Source organism: Anser brachyrhynchus (assembly GCF_964034855.1).
Source record: "Anser brachyrhynchus genome assembly, chromosome: 3".
Taxonomy (NCBI): domain Eukaryota; kingdom Metazoa; phylum Chordata; class Aves; order Anseriformes; family Anatidae; genus Anser; species Anser brachyrhynchus.
In genome coordinates this window covers 43,861,933-43,886,905 of record NC_137696.1, presented here as the reverse complement: position 1 = coordinate 43,886,905, position 24,973 = coordinate 43,861,933, and the positions used below count along the sequence as shown (strand labels likewise).

The 24,973-nt window shown below is 39.3% G+C and overlaps 2 protein-coding genes across 5 annotated transcripts in view; one reads left to right on the top strand and one right to left on the bottom strand.

The window, feature by feature from the left end:
• Positions 1–15,599, top strand: part of FMN2 (formin 2) — a 188,465-nt gene extending 172,866 nt beyond the window's left edge. For all 4 annotated transcript variants that reach the window (XM_080585106.1, XM_080585107.1, XM_080585108.1 and 1 more), the window contains 2 exons: positions 8,885–8,966; positions 10,394–15,599. In XM_080585106.1, the coding sequence (XP_080441232.1) occupies positions 8,885–8,966; positions 10,394–10,420 (109 nt within the window). In that variant the 3' untranslated portion in view covers positions 10,421–15,599. The remainder of the gene's footprint in view (positions 1–8,884; positions 8,967–10,393) is intronic.
• A 145-nt stretch (positions 15,600–15,744) lies between these two features.
• The window catches only part of GREM2 (gremlin 2, DAN family BMP antagonist), a 40,475-nt gene continuing 31,246 nt past the window's right edge, over positions 15,745–24,973 (bottom strand). The window contains exon 2 of the mRNA XM_080585197.1: positions 15,745–18,648. Within this exon, the coding sequence (XP_080441323.1) occupies positions 18,141–18,647 (507 nt within the window). The 5' untranslated portion in view covers position 18,648 and the 3' untranslated portion in view covers positions 15,745–18,140. The remainder of the gene's footprint in view (positions 18,649–24,973) is intronic.

Here is a 24,973-nt window from a genome sequence, read left to right as displayed (position 1 = left end):
TTGTTTTGATGTCAGTATATAATTATGAATAGGCAACTTTTGATACGAGTCTTGTTAGCTGATACAGCAAGGTTGGAGGCATCTTATTTTCCTGCCTTCTGCACTGGATATCTCTAATTCTGTGGTTCTCCAGCTGACTTCTAACTTTATTTTCTTTCTAGTGATCTCCTCTTTTTACTCATTTCTCATATTTGCTTGTACTGTCAATCCTATAATATATGTATGGCCCAGTGTACCCAACATAGCTACTCATCTGCACAAGGTATGTCACCATATCCTCTTTAAGATGGTCTCCTTCTCCATATAATCTATTCACCAAGACTTTTCTCATTCTTTTTTACACATTGCAATTTTTTCCTTCTTTTTACCCCGTTTACTGCTTCAGTGTTTTAGAGCAAACACATGGTTTCACGTTTCTGTTCATTCCTGAGTTTCGTTTCTTTTTGCTTGCTCATTATGTTGCTGGTTTTACTTCACCTCCAGTCTTGTTCTCTTGTCTTATTTGCTGTTGAGTTTCCTAACCAAGTAGTCCAGAATGCAGCCAGCTTCTTTGAGAGCAATCTTTGCTTCAGTTCCAAGAAAAACATTGGAAGGTGATGACTAACTTTTCTTAGAGCAACCTCGATTTTCATATGCAAATTCTGGAGGAAAGTGATTTCCATCTTGCCTGAAGGTAGATAGGTATAATCTGTAATATTGGCCACTTTGACAAGAAAAATACATGAATTTGATGGCAGAAGTCAGGAAATAGGTATTTAAGTGGTCATATGCCTCTTCACATTTTATTAGAATTATAGATATCCTTAAGACTTTATTTTTTGTGTTATTACATTTTCAAGGTGAAATTTCCTTTAATACTAAAGTTATCATCTTTAAAACATGGATTTTAATAAAGTATCATTTTTTTTGCATTTATGCATGTGTTTATTTCTGCACAGATAAGAACAGTCATCTAGATCACCAAAAATATTGTTGCCAGATAGAAATGAGTAAAAACCAAATAGTTCTTTTCCATAGGTTAATAAGATACTTCAACATTCATTTCATCCCTGTCAAGCCAAATTAGAAAGACTTCACTTCCACAAAACAATACCTCCAAACTGAAATTATTTCAGAGTGTTATGAAGTGTGTTGTGGATAGCAGTAGGACTTCAAATTGGAAGGTCTCATTTTCAATTCATTTGGCTTCAAAGCCTCATATTTTAGGCCACTTTAACATGATGCACATGGAAGAAAATATAAGATGTATTCCCAAAAATCTGTTCTACACAGTTAACTAAGGAGGGATCGTAATCTGGGTCCCACTGCAGGTTACTCTCTGTGTTAAGTGGCCAAATTAAAACATTTTAATCTATTTTTCTTTGGTCCTCTGAGCCAAAGTATGATCAATCACTGCATCTTTCAACCAGCCATTGTCTACCCCATGGTCCTTGAAGCAGCCGGGCAAAGAGCTGGGAGGGATGTCAGGATAGTCTAATACAGAATCTCTTTCTTGGTAGGCAGAGGTTAGGTTTCATCAGTCAGTTTGATGGGACCAGGTATGTTAAAATGTGCTTCTTATCTGTATAAAGTCTTTGCAGTCAGTTACTGAATCATATCTATGTCATCACTTCAATACTATTGGCGTGAAAGTAAAAGCTCTACATTTTTTTACTATACTTTTATGTTGGGAATTGTAATTTTCCCTAACAGTTACTCTAATTTTTATTATTATTATTAATTATTATTTATTTTTATTTTTTTTTACTGAAGAGAAACTCCTTACCAAAAAGTCATTCTAATTTTTTAGTGACTGAGTCAAAGAAAAAAATCTAGGCCCATTGCTCTTGGAAGAGTTTTCCAATAAACATTTTTAAAGTTTACTGTTCTTGATATCTTAAGGACATCTGGCACTTGATATTTTTGCAGGGGATTTTTCTTTTAATTATTTGTAAAGGTGTTGTTATTATTATGTAAAAGTTATCTCCAGTGCGGACTAACCTATGTAAAGTATTTTGGCATGCAAAACACCTTTTATTTATCTGATAATAAATGTTTAGGAATATAAGGAATATTGGAATCAGCTTTTGCTTTGTTAGAAAATGCAGTATATCTGCAGAAAAATTTCTTCTGGGTTTCATGAACTACACTGTCAAACTGTAAAAGTAATGTCTCTGTGAGTTTATCGTGGAAGTTTTTGTGAACAGCTCTACTATCTAAGGCATATAACATTCCAGCCTTCTCACTGTGCTTACATTTGTCATGTCATAGTACTTGCTAGTGAAGTGTAAGGCTACCAAGCCTAGATGGAGCCAGTAAGAAATTAATCTGTCTGCCACAGATACTTCAGACAAAATTATTAATATTTAGTGGCAGGAAAGTGGCTCCCCTTCTCAATGGATTGAATGATGACAGAAGTTCTCTAAGCCTTGATAAGATTGTGGCCAGGCTGGCTTTTGGTCTAGAAGGTAGATAAAGCTACTCTGTCTTTTGGGTTTGTAAGGACATCTGGTTCCTTTTTCCTGTATACAAGCCAAAGTGTAAATTGCATATTCATCTCACAGAGTCTTTAAACTTAACCATAGTTTATGTAAGTTTGTCTCACAATAAATACAAGGTATAAGAAGGTGAAAGTGCTGTAGAAGGGTGTTTTCGTTTTGGTGGAAAAAAGAAACTACTTTGTTACGGGTAATGCTTGTTAGAGTCTCTGAATGTTTCTAAGTGGTTGCATTTGAGATGTTAATTCTTGGGCTCTGTAGGTGTCTAGCTGTTCATTCTCTTGTTCGTTTTAAACTAATTGCTTACTACTGTATGTTCCCTACCTGTTTTCTTATTGTTGGGGCTTTTCAGAAGATTATCCTTTCTGAAATAATGAAAGCAATATTTTAGATAAACTTAATTAATATTCAAGGACATATATTTGTCCAGATACAAGTTCTGAACATTCTTATGCATTCATGAAATCTGCCCTGGGCCTGATGTTGCGTCCACTGCTGTTAATACCCCTGCTCTTCAGATTGCTACATAGAGTTAAGCAACTCTCTGGTTGTCTAGACTGAGAAGATTATTTTCATTTTGTTTTGTTAAGATTATGTCCTTATTAAGGCAAAAACAAGAATCATAGAATGGTTTGGGTTGGAAGGGACCCTAAATGATCATCTAGTTCCAACCCCACCCTCACTGGCATGGACACCTTCCACTAGACCAGGTTGTTCAAAGCCCCATCCAACCCTGGCCTTGAGAAAACCTGGCCATAACTTCTCTAGGCAACTTGTTCCAGTGTCTCACAGTTCTCACAATAAGTAATGTCTTCCTTACATCTAATCTAAATCTACCCTCTTTTGGTTTAACGTCATTGCTCCTTGTCCTATCACTTCAATCCCTGATGAAGAGTCTTTCTTCAAGCTTTCTCGTAGGCCCCCTTTAGGTACTTGGAAGGATGCTATAAGGTCTCTCAGGAGCCTTCACTTCTCCAGGCTGAAAAAGCTCCCTTAGCTTGTCTTCATAGGAGAGGTGCTCCAGCACATTGATCATCCTGGTGGCCCTCCTCTGGACTCGCTCCTACAGGTCCAAATCCTTCTTATGTTGGGGCCCCAGAGATGAATGCGGCACTCTAGGTGACGTCTCATGAGAGCTGGGTAGAGAAGGAGAAGCATCTGCCTTGACCTGCTGACCACACTTCTTCTGATGCAGCCGACAATACAATTGGCTTTCTGGGTTGCGGGCACACATCGCTGGCTCGTTTTGAGCTTCTTATCGATGAACACCCTCAACTCCTTTTTATCAAGGCTGCTCTCAATCCATTCTCTGTCCAGCCTGTATTTGTGCTTGGGATTGCCCTGACACAGGTGCAGAACTTTGCACTTGGCCTTGTTGAACCTCATGAGGTTCTCACAGGACCACCTCTCAAGCCCATCCAGGTCCCTCTGGATTCCCAAGAAATGACTTGGGAAAAGAAACAAGTACAAATTGGTAAAGGTAATGCAGCTGATTCTATCTTTCTTGTCAAACTGATACGCTCACTTTTAAGCCAAGATTGGCATGAGTTGGGACAGCTTGATAGCAAATGAGCCAAAGACAGTTTACTGAAATAAAGTGAGTTTGAGAAACAATTGAAAAGTATGAAGTGAGATGATTTGTCAAGATGTAATCAGCCTAGCAAAGCATCGTAGCACACTGTAAGCTTGTGAATAATTCCCATCACACCATGTTAACTGTGCCTCCTGGCTTCTTCAAGAGCACTCTGTGTGCCAGTTCATAAAATCTTAGAATATCCTGAGTTGGAAGGGGCCCACAAGAATCATTGAGTCCAGCTACTCCTGGCTCCACACAGGACCACCCAAAAATCAAGCCATTTTTCTGAGAGCGTTGTCCAAACGCTGCTTGAACTTTGGCAGACTCATTGCTGTGACCACTTCCCTGGGGAGCCTGTTCCATTGCCTGACCACCCTCTCAGTAAAGAATGTTTTGCTAATATCCAACCTGAACCTCCCCTGACCCTGTTAGGCTCCCTTAGCACCTCCCTCTCTCACCCGTTCTCTGATCATGCCTGGAGTTACTGTCCCACTTCTAACTGAATATTTGGTTGCACTTGAGAGCAATAGCTCTATAAAGGGACCAAACAACCTCTATAACAGAATGTATTCGTTGCATAGAACTAAATAGTTTAAGTAGAAACAGATCTTCAAAACAATAAATCAATCTATACACATGCCTGCCTTTGCCTAAGGGTCATAATTCTCAGGCGCTGAGGAACACCCACCTTCCTCAGACTCTTTTTTTCCACAGCCCCCCTAAGTGGCAGCCTACCGTTCCACACAGACCCTGACAATTGAATCCCTGCTCCTTTCCTAGGAATGTCTTGTTAACTGTTTCATGCTCTGAGTGCTTTGTTCTCAACATTGGTAGAGCAGCAGCGTCACTTTGGCCTGGAGCCTGGAAGTATGTCATTGTCTGCATTTTTTTCCCTTTTTGTGGCTGTTGGGAGGAGCACAGATTGCTCTTGTGTTTTCTCAAAACATCCCCTTCCCTTTTCCCAACACTGAATTAGATCCATGAACCTCTTCGTGAAGCTCTAGCAACTGACTATAGATGAATAGTTAAGCCAGTCTTCCTAATATAACAGCTGGAGTTCACACAATTTTTGCACATCTTGGTCTTAGATTATTGCCTTGCATACCCACACTGAAGTCAGTGGGAAGTAGTGCAGGAAAGGTCTGAGCAAGAGGAGGATATGCGGGAATTTGCTACAGTAAAAACAGGACTTGAACTAATAATGAGTTGACAGAAGCAAGGTATTTTTGCCCAAATCTTGTGAATTTGATAGTCAGAAAGATGAAGAATCATTCAGGAGCAGTGGAGAAAACCTAAGAAGTTGAGAAGCATTGCCAGTGGCAATTAGATAATATTTTCGAACTGAATTGAGACTATTGTCTTTATCTCAGAGAGAACCCTTTATCTGTTTTTCTAGATCTTGGAGTTTAAATGGTATTGATGTTCATATCAAAATATATTCTTCTGTTCTGGAAAGATTAGACTATTTTAATCTTAAATTTAATAAAATAATTATTAAGCTTAATGGTTGGTCTTTGGAAAATTTACTTGTGCACTGCAGAAACTGAAACCAGCTCAGGTTTATGACTTAGTGTTGCAGAAGGCTAATGACTGCCTTTGTCTATATATTTCACCAATTTGCTGGCTTTTATATATACAGCTGTATATTTGTACAGTATTCTCGGCTTCCAGTTACAACTTGGTCATAAACTAAGCCTCCTAGTAATAAGACTTTGATGTGCTACCTTTTGCTTTTCTAATGACATCTCTTGCTGAAAAAGCATAAGTATAGGTTGTATTGGCTTTATTGAGGGTCTGTCCAACCAATTGAATCTTCTTGCAGGATTGGGGCCAGGAGACAGCAAGCTATCCCAAACCCACACAATGAGTCAGTGATATGGTTGGAACTGGAACTGAGTGGCTGCTAGCTCTCAGCTTTGTCTCAAGTGCTTTAGGGAATAACGCTTCTCGTCTTCTGCATTCCCGTTGCTATGAATAAATAGGCTCAAACTCCAAGGAACTTCACAAAAGCTCCCAAAAAATTTGGGACCGCAGTTATACCAGAGTCTCTTACATAATTCTAGAAAAATGGCTAGTGCAAGCTTTAAGGTTCTCTTTTTATCAATCTAGAAGTTGTGGGTTAATTTTTTTTTTCATGTGTAATTTAAGGGACAGAGAAATTAAGACCATCTTCCTCACTGAGTGGCATTGTTATTAGCATTTTCTTGTTTCAAGCCAAGACAGCCTTTCTCCAAATAGCTATTTCTCTAATAGAAACAGAATATTTAGAGGTGTTACACTGGCAATGATGCTTAGCAAGACCTGCTTTTTAGAGAATAACTCCTATCACTGTATTATCACAGGTTCCATTCTGTAATGAGGATTTTTGTTTTGAGTAAATGTTAGACCCATAGGGAACCATGCTGTCTTATGAGCTGGTACATTAGGCAGGCACTGCTCAATATATCCTTAAAGGGGGTTATTTAAACTGGACAAGACTGGAACTAAAGATTTCCTGACATTTCCTGAGAATAACATCTAGGTCTGTGTGAACTGGTTCAGTAAGTGCTTTTGTATATTACAAATGCTATCATTTGCGTGTTGAGTAGCCTGAATACCTGAATATATTAAATTGCTTCTATAAAACAGTCATCTTGATAACCTCAGTAGTACTAATACTGTCCCCAGGATTTGATACTAGTTTACTCCTAAGTAACGTTTCATTTTTCTTATTTAAATGTCTACCAGTGATGGGAGCCAGCTATAGTTGTATTTGAAAATGAGGAAATCATATGATAAATGAGCTATTTAATATCTGTCTTTGTAAGAGTGACTTTTGACAGCTTGGAATGTCTGACTTTTTGAAAATATCATTGGAAGATCAATTTCAGAGGTACTTTTCCTCCTTTGGATGTAAGTAGAAGTGAATCAGAAGAAAAAGTGGAATTTTAGGGGAAAAAATATCTTTGAATTGTACTGAATTCTATATTATTCCCATAAGCTTTTATTTAAAACTATCACCAAGTTTTGGCTGCCACTTTTACTGAATCTATTTAAATACATTTTAAAGGTGAATTACTTGGCTGTTTTGACATTTTTGTTCTACATTATGCTGCAGCAATCTGTCTGATTTGCGGTCAGATAGAAAGTGTTATAGCTTGAAAATAAGAGGTTTCAAAAGCTTCCCCACCTACCCCCCCCCCACCTGTGCACGTAAAGGTCTTCCTACGCTAATAAAATATATGGTCATCAAATGAAGAGAGCAGCTTGTTGGAAGTGCTGGAAAAGAACTGAAGTTTAATTTTTGAAAGTATAAATTTGAGACTTATGAAAAGAACGAGGTGTGTCTGGTGAAGCTGGATGAAGGAGAGATGAATGCAAAGGCAGTTCTTTTAATGTGCTTAGCAGACCCTGCTGGAGACATATTTTCAAAAATCTGGCCCTTACCACACACAAAAAAATATTTAAAAATAATAGTAACATGAAGTCTGATTCTCTCATTGCCCTATGTAGCCTCAGTGAAATAGCAGACATGTGAGTGGTCTGGAGATGAACCGCAAGGAACCAGCCAAGATATATCATTTCTTTAATATAGTTTTACTGTTTTTTTTCATTGTTGGATAATGATGAAAAAGCAGAGTAAATGCCATCCAAAATCTATATTGTTGGCAAGAGCAAGCCAATATAGGATTTACATTTTTATTTTCTACTTTCTTATTTATAAATAATAGTCTCATTTCTCATCAAAACAAAGTGTACATATCTCATACCACTTTGTCATCACATAAAAAGGGTTTATATAAGTCTTTGAAGCTCAGAGAATTCATAACATAAATCTGTATTATCAGTGTTTCAATAACCATGTGTGTTTGTAAGATTGATCTCCAAAATGAGCAAAAATGTTAGAGCAATGTTCTGCAGTGTGCCATTGAGCCCACCAGACTGATTCTGGCAGAGTCCCAGTCTGAATATAGCCTTCTGGCTTTTGGGATTGCTTCTGGGGTTTGTTCCCTATCTGGATGACTGAAAAGACATTTATCTCATCACAATGTGACATTTTGTGGTATTTCACAAGGCCTAATTTGTTACCATTTACCAAGTCAGGAAACACTAATAAGTGACACCCTCACATCTGGAACCTGTTCTTCTCTTTGCACCTAAGCAACCAAGTACATTCACCTCCAGCATTCATGTAAGCCTCGCTGCTAACTTTCAGTTTCAGAAAGAAAGAGATGTGTGCAGTGTTGTGCACCATGCTGCTTGTAAACATCATGTTCTTTAAGAATGATTCTGGACATTTTCATTTCTAGTAGATTGAACGTTTAATTTTAAGTTAGAGGGTGAAGACTTGAATTGTAGGTTAAGCTGCTTTGCCATTTTTAATACAAATAAATTTGGGTTAAAGGGAAGATAGCTTGGTGAGAATCTTCATTTAAACTGCAGTTGAAGTAGTGAGGTCAGGAGTAGTAAAGAATGATTTCAAAATAGTCATGACAAGAAAAGTAGCTTTCATAGCATTGTTTGGCATGAATGCTCTGACAGTTAGTCTTCATGTCTTCCAGTGTATTTTAAATCCTGCTAGACTTGAATCTTTAACTACAACAAGTAGTGATTACTTTTGTAACTAGTATTGAATATGCCATTGATTATGCCTGACCTTGTGAGTGCTAGAGCCTGGTACTATGGCAACAACAGCTAGAGTGTGCAAGTGCTATATTGTGGAGCCTGCTAATAAAAATATGGGGAATAAGGTCCATTCGTATTTTCAGGCCTAAATTTGTAAGTTTTATACAGCACTGTTTTTGGAAAATGTTTTTGTCTAGTGGAATATTTATAATTTGTCTCATTTCAGAGTTAAAGAAGCAGAGGAAGTCTGCAGGCAGAAAAAGGGGAAATCACTGTACAATATAAGACCAAAACATGACTCCGGAATTGTAAGTAAAAACTGTAGCTATACTTCTGTTCCTATCATTCATCCTACCTCTTTCTCATTGACTTTTATACGTATGTTATTCTTGATATACTTTGTTCTTTTTTTTTTTTAAATGCTTCCATAAACGGTGTTAACTTGTTAGATTAACAAAGTAGTTTGAATGCTGCCTGGTAATGTTACTCCACAAAATAGACATAGCACAAGCAAGAGTAGCACATTATTGATCTGTCCTGCCAATCTGTCTGCATCTCAGTCTTGATGTGGGATGCACCTGGATGGGAGAAAGGTAGTTACAGTCTTCAAGCTTATTTAGTCTGAAATTACTTGTTTCTAAACCTACAAAATGTAGGGAAAGTTCATGATAGTATGCATTTTTCAAGTTGGATCTCTGTGTCAAGTACTAGTGGCTTCTGTTCCACTGACCTGTATGTCTTTGGAACAGCAGCTCTAGGAAAAGATAATACTGTGCTCTGATGTTCTCCTAAAAACAGATAAATAAATTTAATGATAGAGGAGTAATTCTTGTCAATTCAGTGAAAATTTTCCACTATGATTGCCAAAACATTGGTAGGATCATGACTTATTTTACAACATATTAATTTTCCTCTGGCACCTCACATTAAAATTATATCTGTAGCAACTGGCCATCAATTATATTTGTAAAATCTTATAACAGATGATTTTTTCATGTGCCCCCCAAGCATTATTTAATTGCTTTTTGTTTTTTTGTCATGGTTATTTTACTATGACGCATCTGTCAGATGAAGCAGGTTGTAATTTACTTTGTTCCAACTAGCATAATCTGAAACATGAAGATATGATATGGCATATGTTTCTTAATGTTAAGAGGTTTAGCTCCAAAAAATAGTGGTGTATTTAGGGAGTTCTGGCTGTGGTTCATGCCACAGGAAATGTAAACAGGGTAACAGCTTGGTTAGGAATGATAAACTAGATTTTATTTTATCAATTTTATTTGAAAATGGATCAAGAGGCTTTAAAAAAAAATAAAATGTTAGTTTGGATTTCTCCATCTCCCCTGCATCTTGCTGAATGTAAAGCACTGAGATATAGTTTCTAAAAATAACTATAGGCTTAGTTATTCCCGTATCATTACCATTATTATAGTCACTGAAACTTGGACTTACAGGTAGGCCTGAATATCAGGATCTTGGTTCATTTACCACTGCAGTCACTCCCAGTTACTGAAAATTTGATACAGTGAAAAGGGAAGTAAACAAAATATTTCACAAGCAGTGTTTAGCTGCACTTTACTTCCGTTCTAGTTTCAAATGGATGTTATTTGTGAATTAAACTCCAGAGTAAGTATAATTCAATGTTAGCCTATGTGTTTATGTGCTTTACATATTTGTGTGATATTTTTATGTATACTCAGTTTCTGCTTTTTTTTTATTATTTATTATTTTTCAGAAAGCCAAGATAAGTATGAAAATCTGAGAGAAGAAAAGCAAAAGCCATTGTTACCTGGTTACCAAAACTCAACATGTCTGTGGGTGGGGGGGTGAAGGGGAAGGAAACTACATCATCCTGATCATTTGCTTTCTTGACCTTTTTGAATTCGCTTTTTGTTCTCTAGAGTTTTCCACCAATTGATGTGTTAATATACATTCATGAATGAGTGTGTAATCACTTTAATGGAGTGCCCAGCAATAGACTAGGTATGGACTTGAAACACCTTCCCTGTACTCTGTATCTCCTTTTCCACTCAAAAATGATATTTTGTTAAGTGTATGGTATATTACAAATAGGCCAAGTCAGCATGCATAAAAACAGCATCTGCATCAGTTCTGAACATGCTGGAAATTGCATTAAGTTGAACTTCATAAGAATGCTACTTGATAAAGTAAAACATTTCCATTCCTACTGGCAACATCTGTCTAACACAAATACTTCACGGCACTGCACTTAGATTAGGGAAAGAAATGTTACTCCTAGTGAATTGTTTGTATCCGTTTCATGTTGGCATTTGTAGTTTGTATTTTGAATTGTTAAGTGCTGTTTATACAGTATAATCAATGCTTTCCCAACTCGTTTGGTTGCCCTCCATGACTAAATATTTGTGGAACAAGATGTTTACTATAACTATCTTTAAAATCGATAAGGCAGCATACTTTTACTTCATCTTTTGCCAGATAGTGAATGTCAGGTGGTAATGGTGAGGTCAGAAATCCAGCATTTAAAAAAATAAAAATGAAAAGCAGGAAAATACAGAAAAGCACAGAAGTACTATGGAGAGTATGAGAGAGATTTGGCTATTATAGTTTGTTAACATTATAAAGTAGCAAATACTTTTACATGAACTTTAGAAGGTGTAGTATAGTTTTAACTGCTGATCAGTTACGTCAGGCAGGCTTTCGGTCACATGTACATGAATTCCCTTTTGGAATTAGCTTTGCAGTTAATTTAAAACTCCTTTAGAGAGCCATTAAAAGATGCACATGGAGACTGACATTTATGGAAAACAGTAGCCAATTCTAGTGACAGACTTAAGACTACCAACTAATTGACATCTCAATTTCACACTTAATGTAATTGCAGACTTTTCCTCCAGGCTTTCAGCCTCCCTGCCTAGGAGGTCAATGATTGAAATCTATGACTTAGGGCTTCCATTTTAGACCACGTGCTTAATTCCTATTTTCAATCCAGAATTTACCATATCAGCCTTGATATGCTCAACCAGTAACAACCCGTTCCTCTGGTCTTAAATAGCCCCAAACCAATCAGCCTGATTGATAATGTTTTGCTTTCATGGCTGGCTTTTCCTGAAGTAACCAGTGTGTGCAATTGAACTAGATGCACATGCTCACAGCCTTGGAGCCTGAAAGATGCTGGGGTAAAGCAAATGAGGTCTAACCTGCTGGGGTGTGTTGTTCCCTGTCTAATCTAGCACATTATGAGACATTCCTAGTGGTCCAGAGGCTAATATATTATACAAGGTGTCATATATTATACAAGGTGTCTATATTATACAAGTGTGAAATTTGACCTCAGGAATCTGTTATTCTTCACATATACCAAGCACTAGAAATGATGTTTTTTTTCACTATGTGAAAAGCAAGTCTCCTGTTGCTGACAAACCTATTTGAAATTCTGTTGTTGTAATAATTTCTGGCAGGGATATAAATTACCAAGAATAGAGTTCTAAAACTTTGTGTTGATGGGAGTAACATTACTATTTGGGGAAGTGAAAAGAAGAGATTATTTGTTGTTACAACTAATTTATGGAAAAAAAAATCTTTAAAAAATAAAGCTATTTTAATGGCACTGATTCAAATCCATGTTTGTATTTATGTAAACAGTAGTCTTTTCCTCTTAACTTTGCTCCTAAGTGCAAGGATACAGTAGCATGTTTTCATTTGTAGCCTTCCTGTTTCCTTCAGTACCTACAGTATGTATATTACTATACTAAATGAAATAATAGATCATCTAACAAAGATCACTATGTGCAATACTGTATTTAGTGTTTCTATTTCAATTTTTTTTAGAATGTTAATTTATATGAAAATAAAATGAATAATAACAAAATAGTTGCCTTCTCTCTTCACTCTCAGGCTGTGCTGTAGTTTGCTTGCAACCATTCACTCCTGAAGCACCACTTCTCGTCAAGGAAAAACCTTTGCGAAGGGATCAGTAGAAACAGGGATTCTCTTTCCTTGCCATTTGGAAGCACAGTGACAGTAATTCCAGGTTATGTAGACATATGACTTCTTCCCTGGATGCTGATAGTGAGGACCTTCAGAGTCCTTTAGCCAGTCAGACTGTATCACTCACTTCTCTGGCTTGTGCATACCTTCCAGTAGTGCATTAGGCTTAGGTGGTTCAAATCCATCTCTTTGCAGCTGTGGAGCTGATTTGATACTCAATAGAAGCCTGACTGCATTCTTACTACAAAGGCGCCTTTAACCTGTTCCTATTAACACTGCCTACAGTGCCTGTTCCTATTAACACTGCCAACAGGCTCATGAAATTCCTATCAGGACAAAAACATGCTTTCAAAAGTATTATCTGCATACTATGTCTTTTGTATGCAAATTTATGAAAATATGTATATGTTTTACATCATTAAAGACACTTCATATATGTCCAACAACCTTGTAGTACTGTTACGTACATATTAACATAAGTACGTGCTACCCTTTTCACAGGATCTGCAATGCAGATGCTAAAAGTTATTTGCAATTCTGTCAAAGGCTGACTGCAGCTGGCAGTACCATGCTATGATTTGAAGAAACAAGCTGCTATGTAGCTTTTCTTCTTTCACTGTGCTCTGGCTCAACCTATTTGAGCATGTCTCTTGAAAACAGGTTGGAAACAGTTATTTTTAACTTCTATACAGAGTAAAGTGGCCCATTATGTGCAGCATCATAGCTGACCTACAGCACTCCCAGAGTGGAATCCCAGACTAACCCTCACCATTGCTATTTCGTTCAGTGACACACTTGGCTTTTCACAGAATTCTGGCCTAATGTTATTTTGTTTGTTTGGGTGTGTTTGGTTTTTTAAGAGGTGGAACAGCCTTTTAGGTCCCTTCACCCCCTGTTTATTGCAACATCAAACATGCCACAGGTTCTGAACCTTTGTTGATTGTGAACCCCATATATCACTCAGTTACTTAAATTGCAGCAGCTAAATAAGGACTTTCATACCTGAGCAGTGGATGTAACATACTGAGTATGAAAATAAAAGTCTGGCTTTTATGAGGAGCTATGAAGATTTGTGTTGTTTTGCTTTGCAAATTAAAGTCTTTCAGAAGCACGGTACTTTGTCATGTGTGTTATGACGCAGTAGTGGTTAGCTTTTTTGTAGCAACTTTCATCATCCCAAAGCACTTCCAAAAGTCAGTTAAGTATTAACCAACAGTGGCATTGGGAATGCAATTAGTAATATCTTCCATATGTTGTCATTTTTTCTTGCCTGATTTCCCAGTGATCAGCTTAAGAAGTTGGAAGCAGTTATTAATTTCATTGAGAGAAGATGTAGCAAGTCTTTTCATTGTCATTATTTTCTTGCATGCTCTAGGTTAATAAGGAGAACTGAGTTTATGCCAAGTCCTTTATATCAGTTTACTTAAGTTACACCAAATTTGAACTGCTGTAGATAGAATAAGTGAAAACTGATAATGCTGAATTTTTCTGAAGATAATGTGAACTGGTCAGCAAAGGAAGAAGACAAAAAAAGAATGCCCAACGTCATTCAGATCTACTGCCCATCAATCAAATGGGACTCATGTTATGGAACAGGTTTTCCAGGTTATTCTCTTGCTTATGGCAGACCCATCTGTATCTGATAAACATTCATCCAACCTACTTGTAAAAGCTTCTGATTGTAAGTCCATTGTCTCAAAAGCATGGTGTCTCTCTGAAGATAAAGGAAGATAAACTTTGTGTTGAGTCAAAACTATTTTCTTATTTATTCTCATCTGTAGCTCAAATTTAAGCTCTTAGAAACTGGGAGTCTTCATTTGTCACTCATCACAGACTGGTGCCCTGCCACATCAGCAGTTCCACAGTGGTGGAGCTAACATTTGTTAGTTGTCTCCTCTTCCTCTCCCACAACACCAGTCACATTTAAGAAATACAGGATCTATCTGACCTAGTGCCTCCTTCGTCAACGCTGGGAGTTTTGCCTTGGTCTTGGACTGCTTTCACAACAGGGACTTCATTGGATTACTGCGTAAACCTCTGGTACGCTTTGGTAGTCAGGCAGCTAGCGGCAGGGAGAGCCAGGCTGGAATCTAGGTTGTAATGCAAACAGATGGAAGTTCAGGTGGGTGCCGGGCAATGAAGCTACGGGAAAAGCATGATAGTGGCTAAGAGATGGGCAGAAATGAGAGTGGGGTGTTGGAGGAGATGGCTGCCTGAGCTTCTTTTGAGGCAAGTGATGGAGTCATTTGCAGGTTCTGAGCAGAGGGCCCTGACCACACTTACTTAGGTAATGAAAGCACAGCAGAACAGTAAAACCAAATTACTTAAAACCCAAACAAGCAAAACTCCCAAACTCGCAAATTAAATTGCTGAACTATGAGAGGATTTGGTCAAGACATTGGGGGAAGGGAAGACAGCAAAGGGTTTCTGCAGATGTCAGTTACTCTGCCATAAAGGAGACAGCCCTCCCTTGCTAGTTGTGGTCTAGGTGCTTCTTTCAAGGTCCGCGACAGGCATCTCTTCTGGCCACGTGATGGCTCACTCATGTTTTCCTTCAAGATTATTTTGTAACTACCTTTTCCCTGGGTTGGAAACAAGCAAACAAGCAAGCAAGCAATACACACTACTCTATACTTTGAGATCCATACAGTGTACTCCTTCAAGAGTTGATAGCAAGAGTTCAAACTCACCTATGTCTTAACATAGATTTTTTTTTTCCTGTGGGGTATGTTGGTGCCTATTACATAAGGATCTACCTGCATTTTAAGTAAAATCACTCAGGTTGAGATAATAGTTACTTCTCTTACCACAAATGATATCAGCAGTTCAGCCAGTGATGGAGCTTTTGTTGCCCTCTTGTCAGTTAACCAAAAAAAGGCCAGAATTTGTACATGAATAAATGACTCCAGAATCTGCTATTAGTTTTCCTCTCTTCACTTGCAGGAACCTTTGCAGTGGAGCAGTGGGGTAGGGGACAGGGGGAGAAGTAGCTAGGCTTTCCCAAGCTGTTAGGACAATCCATTTACCTGCATTTAGTAGGGTCGAAAGGAAGCTGTAAAATGTACTGATTAGAGAGTGGCTGAACACAAGGTGTTGAAGCAAAACCTGTACACCTGGATGCCATATAACCCTATAGTAGCTTTATTATTTAATCTATAATTTAATAGTAGACCTATAAAATAATTACATTATACTTATAGCATTTCTTCATTTTTGTTTTCATTTATAAAACAAGAATTAAATACAGTTTTAACCGTTACAAGCTCAACTCAATTTTTACATAAACACAGCTCCTAGAAGGAGCTTTAAGCTGCAGCATATTCATATTGCAATCTGGTGAAAAAAACAGGCAGGGCATAGCTTAAAGATAAAGATTCTTGCACATTTTTCCTAACTGAAGTCACTAGCGTGTTTTTCTCTCTCCAGTCCAAAATGCCTGACTTTCAGTTAATTTCTTTCAAATGGAGACTGAGATCCCTGGAGTCGTAACAAATTACAGCTATTGCCACCTTCCCCCACACCCACAGCGATACTATCAAGCCTAGAATAAACATTGCCTGTTTGGTGGCTGGCAGCATCTGGCATGACTCTGGCAGCATCGCAGTGACAGCCTCTAAAGCAACCCAGTGTGAAGGGTCTCCCTGTGCACTTCTGAACGATCACAGCAGAAAACCTATGGCTGTTAACCTAATAGGGCTACATACCTGACCAACCTCATCCTGCCTGTGCCAATCCCCATAAACCGCTTGGTGAGCTCTTGTGGAGCTCAGTCCCAAAAGCCTCTTAGAGCAGCCTGTCTCGCATAATGTGGCACTGAACTCTTTGGCTGGCCAGATGCCTAAACATGTTAACCCCTTGAAGTGGCTGCATGTAAAGAGGCTGGCAGGAAAGAGTTCTCACAGCAAGCTGGTTTCAGTAGATGCAGATGCTGAACCCTAATTCATGCATCAGGGAGCCAACTTGTCATTTTTAATTTGTAAGCTTCAGACGATTGAGCATGCATAGGCTTTGGTTTGGGGAAAGGGGCTGGTTTGTTTTTAGACATCTTAGGATTTTAATGCAGCTGGTACTAATACAGATCAGAACTGGAACAAACAGGATATACAGGACATGCTAAACTCCACCAACTGAATAACAACATAGTATGATCAAAATGAACTGCAAGTGTTCACCAACACTTGATTATGTAGAACTCAAAAGCACAGTGGACCACCAGAGCTGTAGTGATTACTGCTGACTCTCCCCTTGTTCATACAGCTGTGACCCATTCCCGCAGCACTGACTGATGGGTCTGTCCTTCAACTCTAACATGTTAGCATGGTTTCCAGTCATGGGAGAGGTGCCCCTCCCAACACCTGATGACACTAATGCATAAGGCAGCTTTTGTATTCAGACTAGCAATGACCGAATTTTGTTCTTTGTGCAACAGTGCTTTTATACCTTAAGTGAAACACTGTTAGTGTTCTCAGCTCCTCTCCCACTACCCATCCACCTTTCCCAGTCTGAGCAGGCATAAATATAAGGTAATAAGTGGATGTTGTCCTTTTGAAGTAAGAAACACACACATATATAACACACAAAACCTACTAAAAGCCTAGTTAAAACGTTCATTTTAAGCCAGGCAGCTGACCTAGCAAGCAAATCTCTTACTCAACACATTTTAATCTCTGGCATATTCTGCCACAAGAAAAATATACATGGCTAGGTCTATAATACTTTAAACAGCTGTTTACTATAGCTAGGTTACAAAACAAACACTGCTGCAGAGACCACATGTTCAGTGTATTCCAGCCACAGCAGCATAAGAATCCATCTTCAATCTGCTGATGTGATCACAGTGGCTGACCTGATGCTTCGCCCTCTCCCTTCCAGTTCTCATCTGTCTCTCATCCAGTTCTCATCAGTCTGTAGTTCAGACTACAAGCCCTGAACAGTTTGTCATTGCACAATTAAAGCTGTCTTAAGAAGCTGAGCCTCATCAGAGGGTCTCACTTTCTTTCTGTGTGTTACTCCTTGCTACTCTCCTTGTCTGCATCACCCGGTTCCGGGCCGCACCCCAGCACGTCAGACTGCAGCAAGCTCCGGACCAACGCACCAGGAAGGCGTTCTCTTCTCGTGGAAGGGACTGGAGTGTAGGGCAGGGGGCTTTACTCCACACAGTGGAAACATTTAATGCTGGATTCAGCCAACTGGTCACTTAGATGATCAATCCCAACTTCTGGGAGCCTGCTGCACTCCGGAAGATTCAACTGCCAGATGATATTGGACATACGCTAAAACTTTATGGTGAAGTGCATAACACAGCCCATTAAAAAGCTTTATTCCAGTAGGCAAGTGACAAGGAGCCTTTCCTTGCTGGAGAGATGCCTTCTGAAAGAAAACAAACAAACAAAAAAGAAAACAAAAACAAAAAAAGGAAAAAACAAACCAAGAAGAGACAGTGCCCAACAGGAGAGGAGAGGCAGCAGTAAGTCTGGCGGAGACAACACCAATTAGTAGCTACACGCCTGCTTTCACAATTTGCCCGAGTTGTTCAAATTCACAGACATGCAGCGGCACTGCTTCACCTTCTGAATTTTCTTGAGTCGGAAAGGTGGGTCCAGCTCAGGGCACTCCAGCTGCACTGTCGAAGAGGTGACCTTATGTGGCTTGCAGAAAGCACAGGACTGGAAGGACTCCTCCTCCTTTTTCACGTGCCGCGGTATGTAGAAGGAGTTGCACTGCCCATAGCAGAAGCGGTTGATGATGGTGCGGCTTATGCAGCCCTCCTCGCTGACAGTCTGCCGCAGGGGCTGCGTTTTGCACCAGTCGCTCTTGAGGTACTTCCTCTCGGTGACCACAAGGGCCTCCTGGCTGGAGGCCAGCACCTCCTTGTTCAGCTGCTGCCTCCTCTCCGAGTTGTTGCTGCTGCTGTCTTTGTATGGAGATGGGATGGCTCCCGCAGGGCGGTTTTTCCTGGTGTCTGTTAGTCTAACCAGCGCTGCCATCAGGAAGACAGACAAGGCAAATTTCCAAATCATCCTGCAACAGCAATACAAGTAGCTGTTAGAAGAGACACAGTTTCAAACCAGAAGATTGTAATGGAGTTTTAACTTTACACATGCTGTTAGAAGAAATGGAGACCTTACTGCCTTTGCAATCTCACCACTTTTCCTAGGAGATTAGAGGTATATTCTAGGGTGAATATCTATCACGAAGAGGCCAGGCCCTGTTGAAAGTCACAGCACTCCTCCCCTCTCCAAGCTTCCAGCTACTCTCTTTCCCCCATAGGGAAGCTGCTGCTTTCATCACTGAACCAGTGATTTTACAGAAGCTTCAGCAAGAAAGGTTTCCTCCTTTTCTGTGAAATCCTGGGCCAAACAGCTGGGCAAACTCCTGGCTAGTGAAGGCTCAGGAGACTCCTGCCAATACTGTGACAGCTCATTTGTGGATGGCTGTGGAGAGGAGAAGGGAATACCAGGTTACATGAGGTGAACTCCCGTCTGCCTGTTCAACCCTGGAGTCCCTATCTAGACAAGTTCCATGCCGAAGGAGTGAAAGGTGTCCAAAAGCATAGTTTTGTTATTTCAAATTGCTTCTGAAATGTTTTGAGGATTAAGGCTCTTACAGCCTTGCATTTGCTGTCTTTGTGGGAGGCCGAAAACTTGATGGATTTGCTATTACAACAGGAGGAAATGCTTAAACACAACTTTGAGGACTTCATTACTGCAAGGCCTCCTAGGCAAATAGCTTAAGAAGGTTTGTAAACAGGGAAGAATTCAATATTTACTTTAGATGTTAAGGAATAAGTTAGAGAATAAGCCAGTTGTTAACTTAAAATAATAAGACAGTTGGCAAAAATATTTTTTCCTATGGTTGTCTATTAGAATTTCTTGTTCTGCAGAGCATCTCTTACCAGCTCCTAGATTTTCATCAACAACTTGTCCAATTCAGTTTAGTAGTGTGTTTAAATCTGCTTCCATGATATCAGAGTAGAAGTACTAAATTTATTCATCAAGCCAATGCTCACTAATGAACTGTCACAGCTCATTTGACAGTTTATTTAATTTTGTTCTCTCAGGGAAGGGAGGGAAGAGTATTTCTAGGGGGCCAGAAATGGGTGCAGCTCAGAAGCTTCCAGTTCAGAGGTAAGGACACTTCAAGTCTTTCTGAAAGACCTTTGCTCTTAATGGACTGTATTTTTGTAATAGTGTATAGATGAAAGAGTCATCCGTCTCTTCCCAGTAAAGCTTCAAATCCTTCCAAGTAATGCTTTTTTTTTTTTTTTTTTCCTTCAGTGTGATGCCAAGACAGCAAATACCATCACTCCAATAAATATAGATATGTCTAACACAGTAGACACTTGAGATATCGTATAGGTAGTCCTAACATAAACACATGCTATTTTCCTAACAAAGACACCAACAGATGAAAAATGTGTTTACGGTGAAGACCTAAGAGAAGACTGCCACAGCAATAACAAATACTTCTCACCCTACAAAGCAGACTTAACATGTAGTTAACCTCTAGAGAGATAAAGAGAAGGAACTACTACAGCAGAGTAGGTAAGACAACATCTTTTAGGTAATCTTCTAAGTTTACAAGATCTCAATGTCAGTTTTTGACTAAAATTTAAGGGGAGAAGTTGGAAGTGCTAAAGGAAATGAAAGTGCTAATCCTACTGCTGAGAGTGGAGAATGCTCTGATGCAGACCTAAAATTTCACCAGCTTGCATGCTTGAAACAGAATCACCTTTCAATAGAAACAAGTGTTTCTAAAACTCAAAAAAGCTCATTCATCTGTAAGTATGCCAGGTGCCTGCTGACATCCATGGTAGTCATGGGCACTTTAAATCAGTGGCCTATTTTTGCACTGCTTAGCATTCAGCACACAAGGTCCAGAAGGTTTGTCCAGATCCTTTAAATGAATCAAGACCAGACTTGGCTTTGTTCACAGGTATTGTTGCCAAGACCATTGGATGTCAACCCCCACAGCCAGGCCAAAATCTAATCAGGTAATTAGTTTCAGTTGAATATAGTGTTCCATGCTTCCTCTCAAATTGTTCTCATGTTATTCTGTACTGATGGCTGCTTTTCAGTAGTAGATAAAACAACTGATGCCCATTGCTTTTGTTTTATGTATAAAGGGGAGGGGAAAAAAGAACGGGTATTACAAGACTACATCTTCTAGAAAAAGACAGAGGCAAGCTCTCCACAAGGTGTCTTATGCCAGCACTCCTCTGACATACTCTTCTACTTTTCTTTTTAAATGCAAGAACACAAAGTAATTACACTAACTCTACTGTCCTTCAGGGAGGGAGTTTGGCCCTCTTCAGCGGGGATATCACCTCTCCAGTTTCATTTCTCTTATTCTGATGGGGAAGAGAAAAGTATAGGTCTAGAGACACATCAAAAGGAGAGACGCTTTCCCCAACCCCTTTCTTTGTGAAACCCTGTCTTACCACAAACACCCTTTATCATCGCAAAATGGAAGTTAAAACAACTTCCCTTTCATGTCAAGGATTCCTACACAGGAATTTTGTAAAGCTGGCAGAGAGCTAACAAAGCCTATAATGTAGAGAAACATTATAATAGCTTTATAATTTCTGAAACAGTTTTATGTGGGCATGGAAAGCCATCCAACAAAATAAGTAAGATTTATTCAGTAAGTCTATGTTTACAACTCATAAAGCATTATTATCAAAGCCACTATTGTATGGTTATAAATCAAACACTACAGTGCATGTTAGCAAGAACTTCTACAGACAGGTAGGAATGCAACACCTATTTCTGTCACTGATCCCACTCAAACCTGAACCCTCAAATATGTAAAGGGAGTGTATTACTCTATTTTACACTAGCAGGTCAAATGTGTATCATGTCAGATCATGGAATTTCTAATCACAGGGTTGCCCCTGACTAGCTGGTAAATCACGCCTTCCTAAACCCTGGAACACAAGCCAGTAAGGGTGCAAACAAGGTCACCTGGTGCCAGCAACATGCCATGGACTACCTATGTTTTAGGTAATTACATGCAAAGAGAAGAGAAACTTTGTTGTTCTCATAAAAACAGATCATTGTGGTAAACTACGCCTGAATGCAAAGCAACATGGTGAATGCTGCCTGTCTGTACACAGAGCAGAATGAGAAGAAACAAAATATAAGTGAGAAGACTCCAGCTTCTGGCAAGAACAGAGCAGTTCTGTCCTGCTTCGGTATCAAAGAATTACTTGGCATGTGGTCTCAAGTGTTGAAAACCACTAAAACTTGTGCAAATGGCAGCCTGGGTCTATGAATCCCACTGCACTGAGGGGCTCCCCATGGCAGGGATGATGGAAGCTCCTATGTGACAGTTTTCAGCTTCTTTAGGAGTTTGTGCCAGCTGCTGCAACTTCCCACCCCAACCCATTTTTTCAATGTGTGAACTGGTGCAGAAAACAACCTTACGCTAGACACAAAACAGGGCCTGGCTGCCTTTGCGTTTCACAGGTTAAGTTTTCACCTCTTTTAGATACAGAAATCAGCTTCAAGTATGTGTTCATAAGCTCATGAAACCTGTCATGCTGGAGCTGTGCTATCACGTACCCAGGAGCATAAAAAGACTTTGGCCAGGGAAACAGGAACAACGAGATCCAGCTCTGTAATCCAGAGAGGTCAGGGCACTCAGCTAGGAGGGGAAGACCCAGGATTGCTGTGTCTGCCCTTAGCTTTATTTCTTGTTTGTATCCAATTACTGTGTAACATAAAATATCTACCAAGTCAGGCTCCCTCCTGCATACCGACCTTCTGGTCCTATAACTCATGCATTCTTGAAAGCAATCCAGCTCTGGAGCAGGACAGGCAGTAGTGTAACCCCAAAAATAGCCTATAGTTTTGTGGTTAGGGCACTTCTCTGGGAATTGGAGTAATGGCTTTGACCTCAGAATTCAAGTGCATCATTTTGGAGAAGTCCACCAACACAACTGGGAGCTATCCTCCTAAAGACAGGAAAGTAGGTAATGACAGTGCCCATCTGTGCCAAGTGACTGCTCCAGTGCTTCCTCTAGTTTTCAAGCACGTGACTTCACTTTCTGAGCTCAGGATGCAGTTTCTGACTATTTCTGAATTCCGATTTCTTAGAACAGCCTGCTTCAGGATTGATTTTCAGGTGGAGAGAAAGAGAGAGGGACATAACTAGAAGATTGCTGTGGTATCTTCTATTAACTGCTCAGGAAAACTGCAACCGTGAGACCTATTTGCTTGTTTCAGCATGTAACACCCACTCTTGTCTTTATCAGTATGCCTGGAAGCACTGAGCTCTCTGACAAAACTCTAAATACATACGTGGAAGAAGATTTAGTACTATAAACCTATTCTACAGCCATCAAAAGCACTGTATGAGATAATGGGAAGAAGAACGACAGAAATACGAAAAACACAAATTCAGATATGCTTCATTTTTTGAAAACTTTGAATTTCATTCATAGCAGAAGAGTTTCCCTTGGAAAATGGTTATTTCTCTCCAACTAGCAGCAAAAGGCAGGCAATATAGCCTAGATTAAATCAGGTACAGTTCTGTGGCATGATATATACACAGTCATGTTTGATCCCCTGCATCATTCTTTTCCATTTTTCCATCCTGCAAGCTTTGGAGATACAAGATCTTTCCTTTGGGACTGGCTATTCAGCTGACTCCGGGAAACTGTTTCCAAAACTTTTTTGACTCCCCACTTACTTTCTTATTAGACCTAGTCAAAAAAAAAAAAAAAAAGAATTTTTACAAAACAGCCGTATGTATATTAATGTAAGAACATGGTGTACATGGTCAGTACTCAGCATTTAAGATGGGACACAAGAAGTGTTCCTTGAAGACAAGCCAGGCAGTAACTTTTCAAAGAACTAGGACTTGGCTTTACTGACATATGTGGGAAGCCAGGAAATATCAGATTCTCTACCAGAAAGCCAAAAATGCTATTTATTTAATTCATTAATGGTCAAGCATGATTCTAATGGTAAATTGCTCAAATAAAGACTACACCAATCAAGCATTTTTGTGCAAGGGAGGCATTTGGTGCTAGCTTCTTCCTTTTCAGTATCCTTCGGAAACTGTTGATCCTGTGTCCCAAAAAACAACAGCAATAACGGAACACTGTATTATATCTTTCTTTTTGCAGAAGCATGGGCCTCTTAATGAATGATTCCGCCATTAATAGATTCTCATGATTAAATTGCTAAGACTGAGGCCAGCCACAACAAACGAACATGTAGGAGGCAGGAAAAAAAAAACAACTCAGAAAACCCAGTACTGCAGCTATAATGTGTTATTCAGATACTTAGATAAAAAAATTACTTTGTTTTAGCAGTAAAGAAGATCGACCATGTACTAGGAATACTTTAAAGCATCACTTTAAACACCACTGCATGCAATACCAAAGGGGATGACTGTTTAAAAAACAATAATTAATGCCATTACAGGCAGAAGTTTTTCCATTCTTGCCCTCTAAGAACCTTCTACAGTGATCTGAGAGAAAGCAGTTTTATTGCATCACAACCCGAGCAGTACGGGTAGAAGGAGAAAACTTTTTTTTTTTTTTTTTTTTTTTTTTCAGACATCATGAACTTCTTGCATGCTCACAAGCTGGCTTAGATGGAGAATCTTCTTTCTCTCCATCCTTCTGTCTCCCTCCCACCAACACCTCTCCCTCAGTGAGGCCCATGCAAACCTACAGGCAATGCCACAAAACTGTGAATGAAACAGGAGAGGTCTGCCCATAAGCTGGATGTCTTGGGAACATTACTGTTCTGGCCAGACTCTTGTTCTGTTTCTGAAACGGTATGGAAAGGTTTCAAAGATGTATGGCTGCATCCCTCAGAAGAGGTTAGCATTTCCCCCATGATGTTAGAACTTAGATATTCTCCTTGTCAAGACAGTTCCTGAAGGTGTTGAATTTAAAGCTATGAAAAATAGAGCATATACGCAGATAAAACCAAAGTACATAGAACAAATATATTGATGGGGCCAGTCTATGCTAAGCTAAAGCTAGTTAAAAAAACACAGAAGATGTTACTTCACACTAATTTCAGCTCTCACTATAAATTTTCTACAACCAGGAGTTTTATCTTGAATTTTCCCCAAAGAGGCTGGGAGTGTAGAAGAATTCCTGGTGCATGCACACAAATATAAGAGGAATCAAGGACTCAAACAATTGTTCCTGTCATGTTCAGCCATGTTTAATATGTCAGGTATGGTATTTTTAGGATAGGAATAATTAGGAAGAAAATTGAAGGCAAGTTCACCTTTGGCACTAAAGCAAACTGGCTAGAATTGTATCTTTTCCTTCCCAGTTTGTCCCCTATCTTTCTTATCTACCTTTCTGCCACCAGAAATC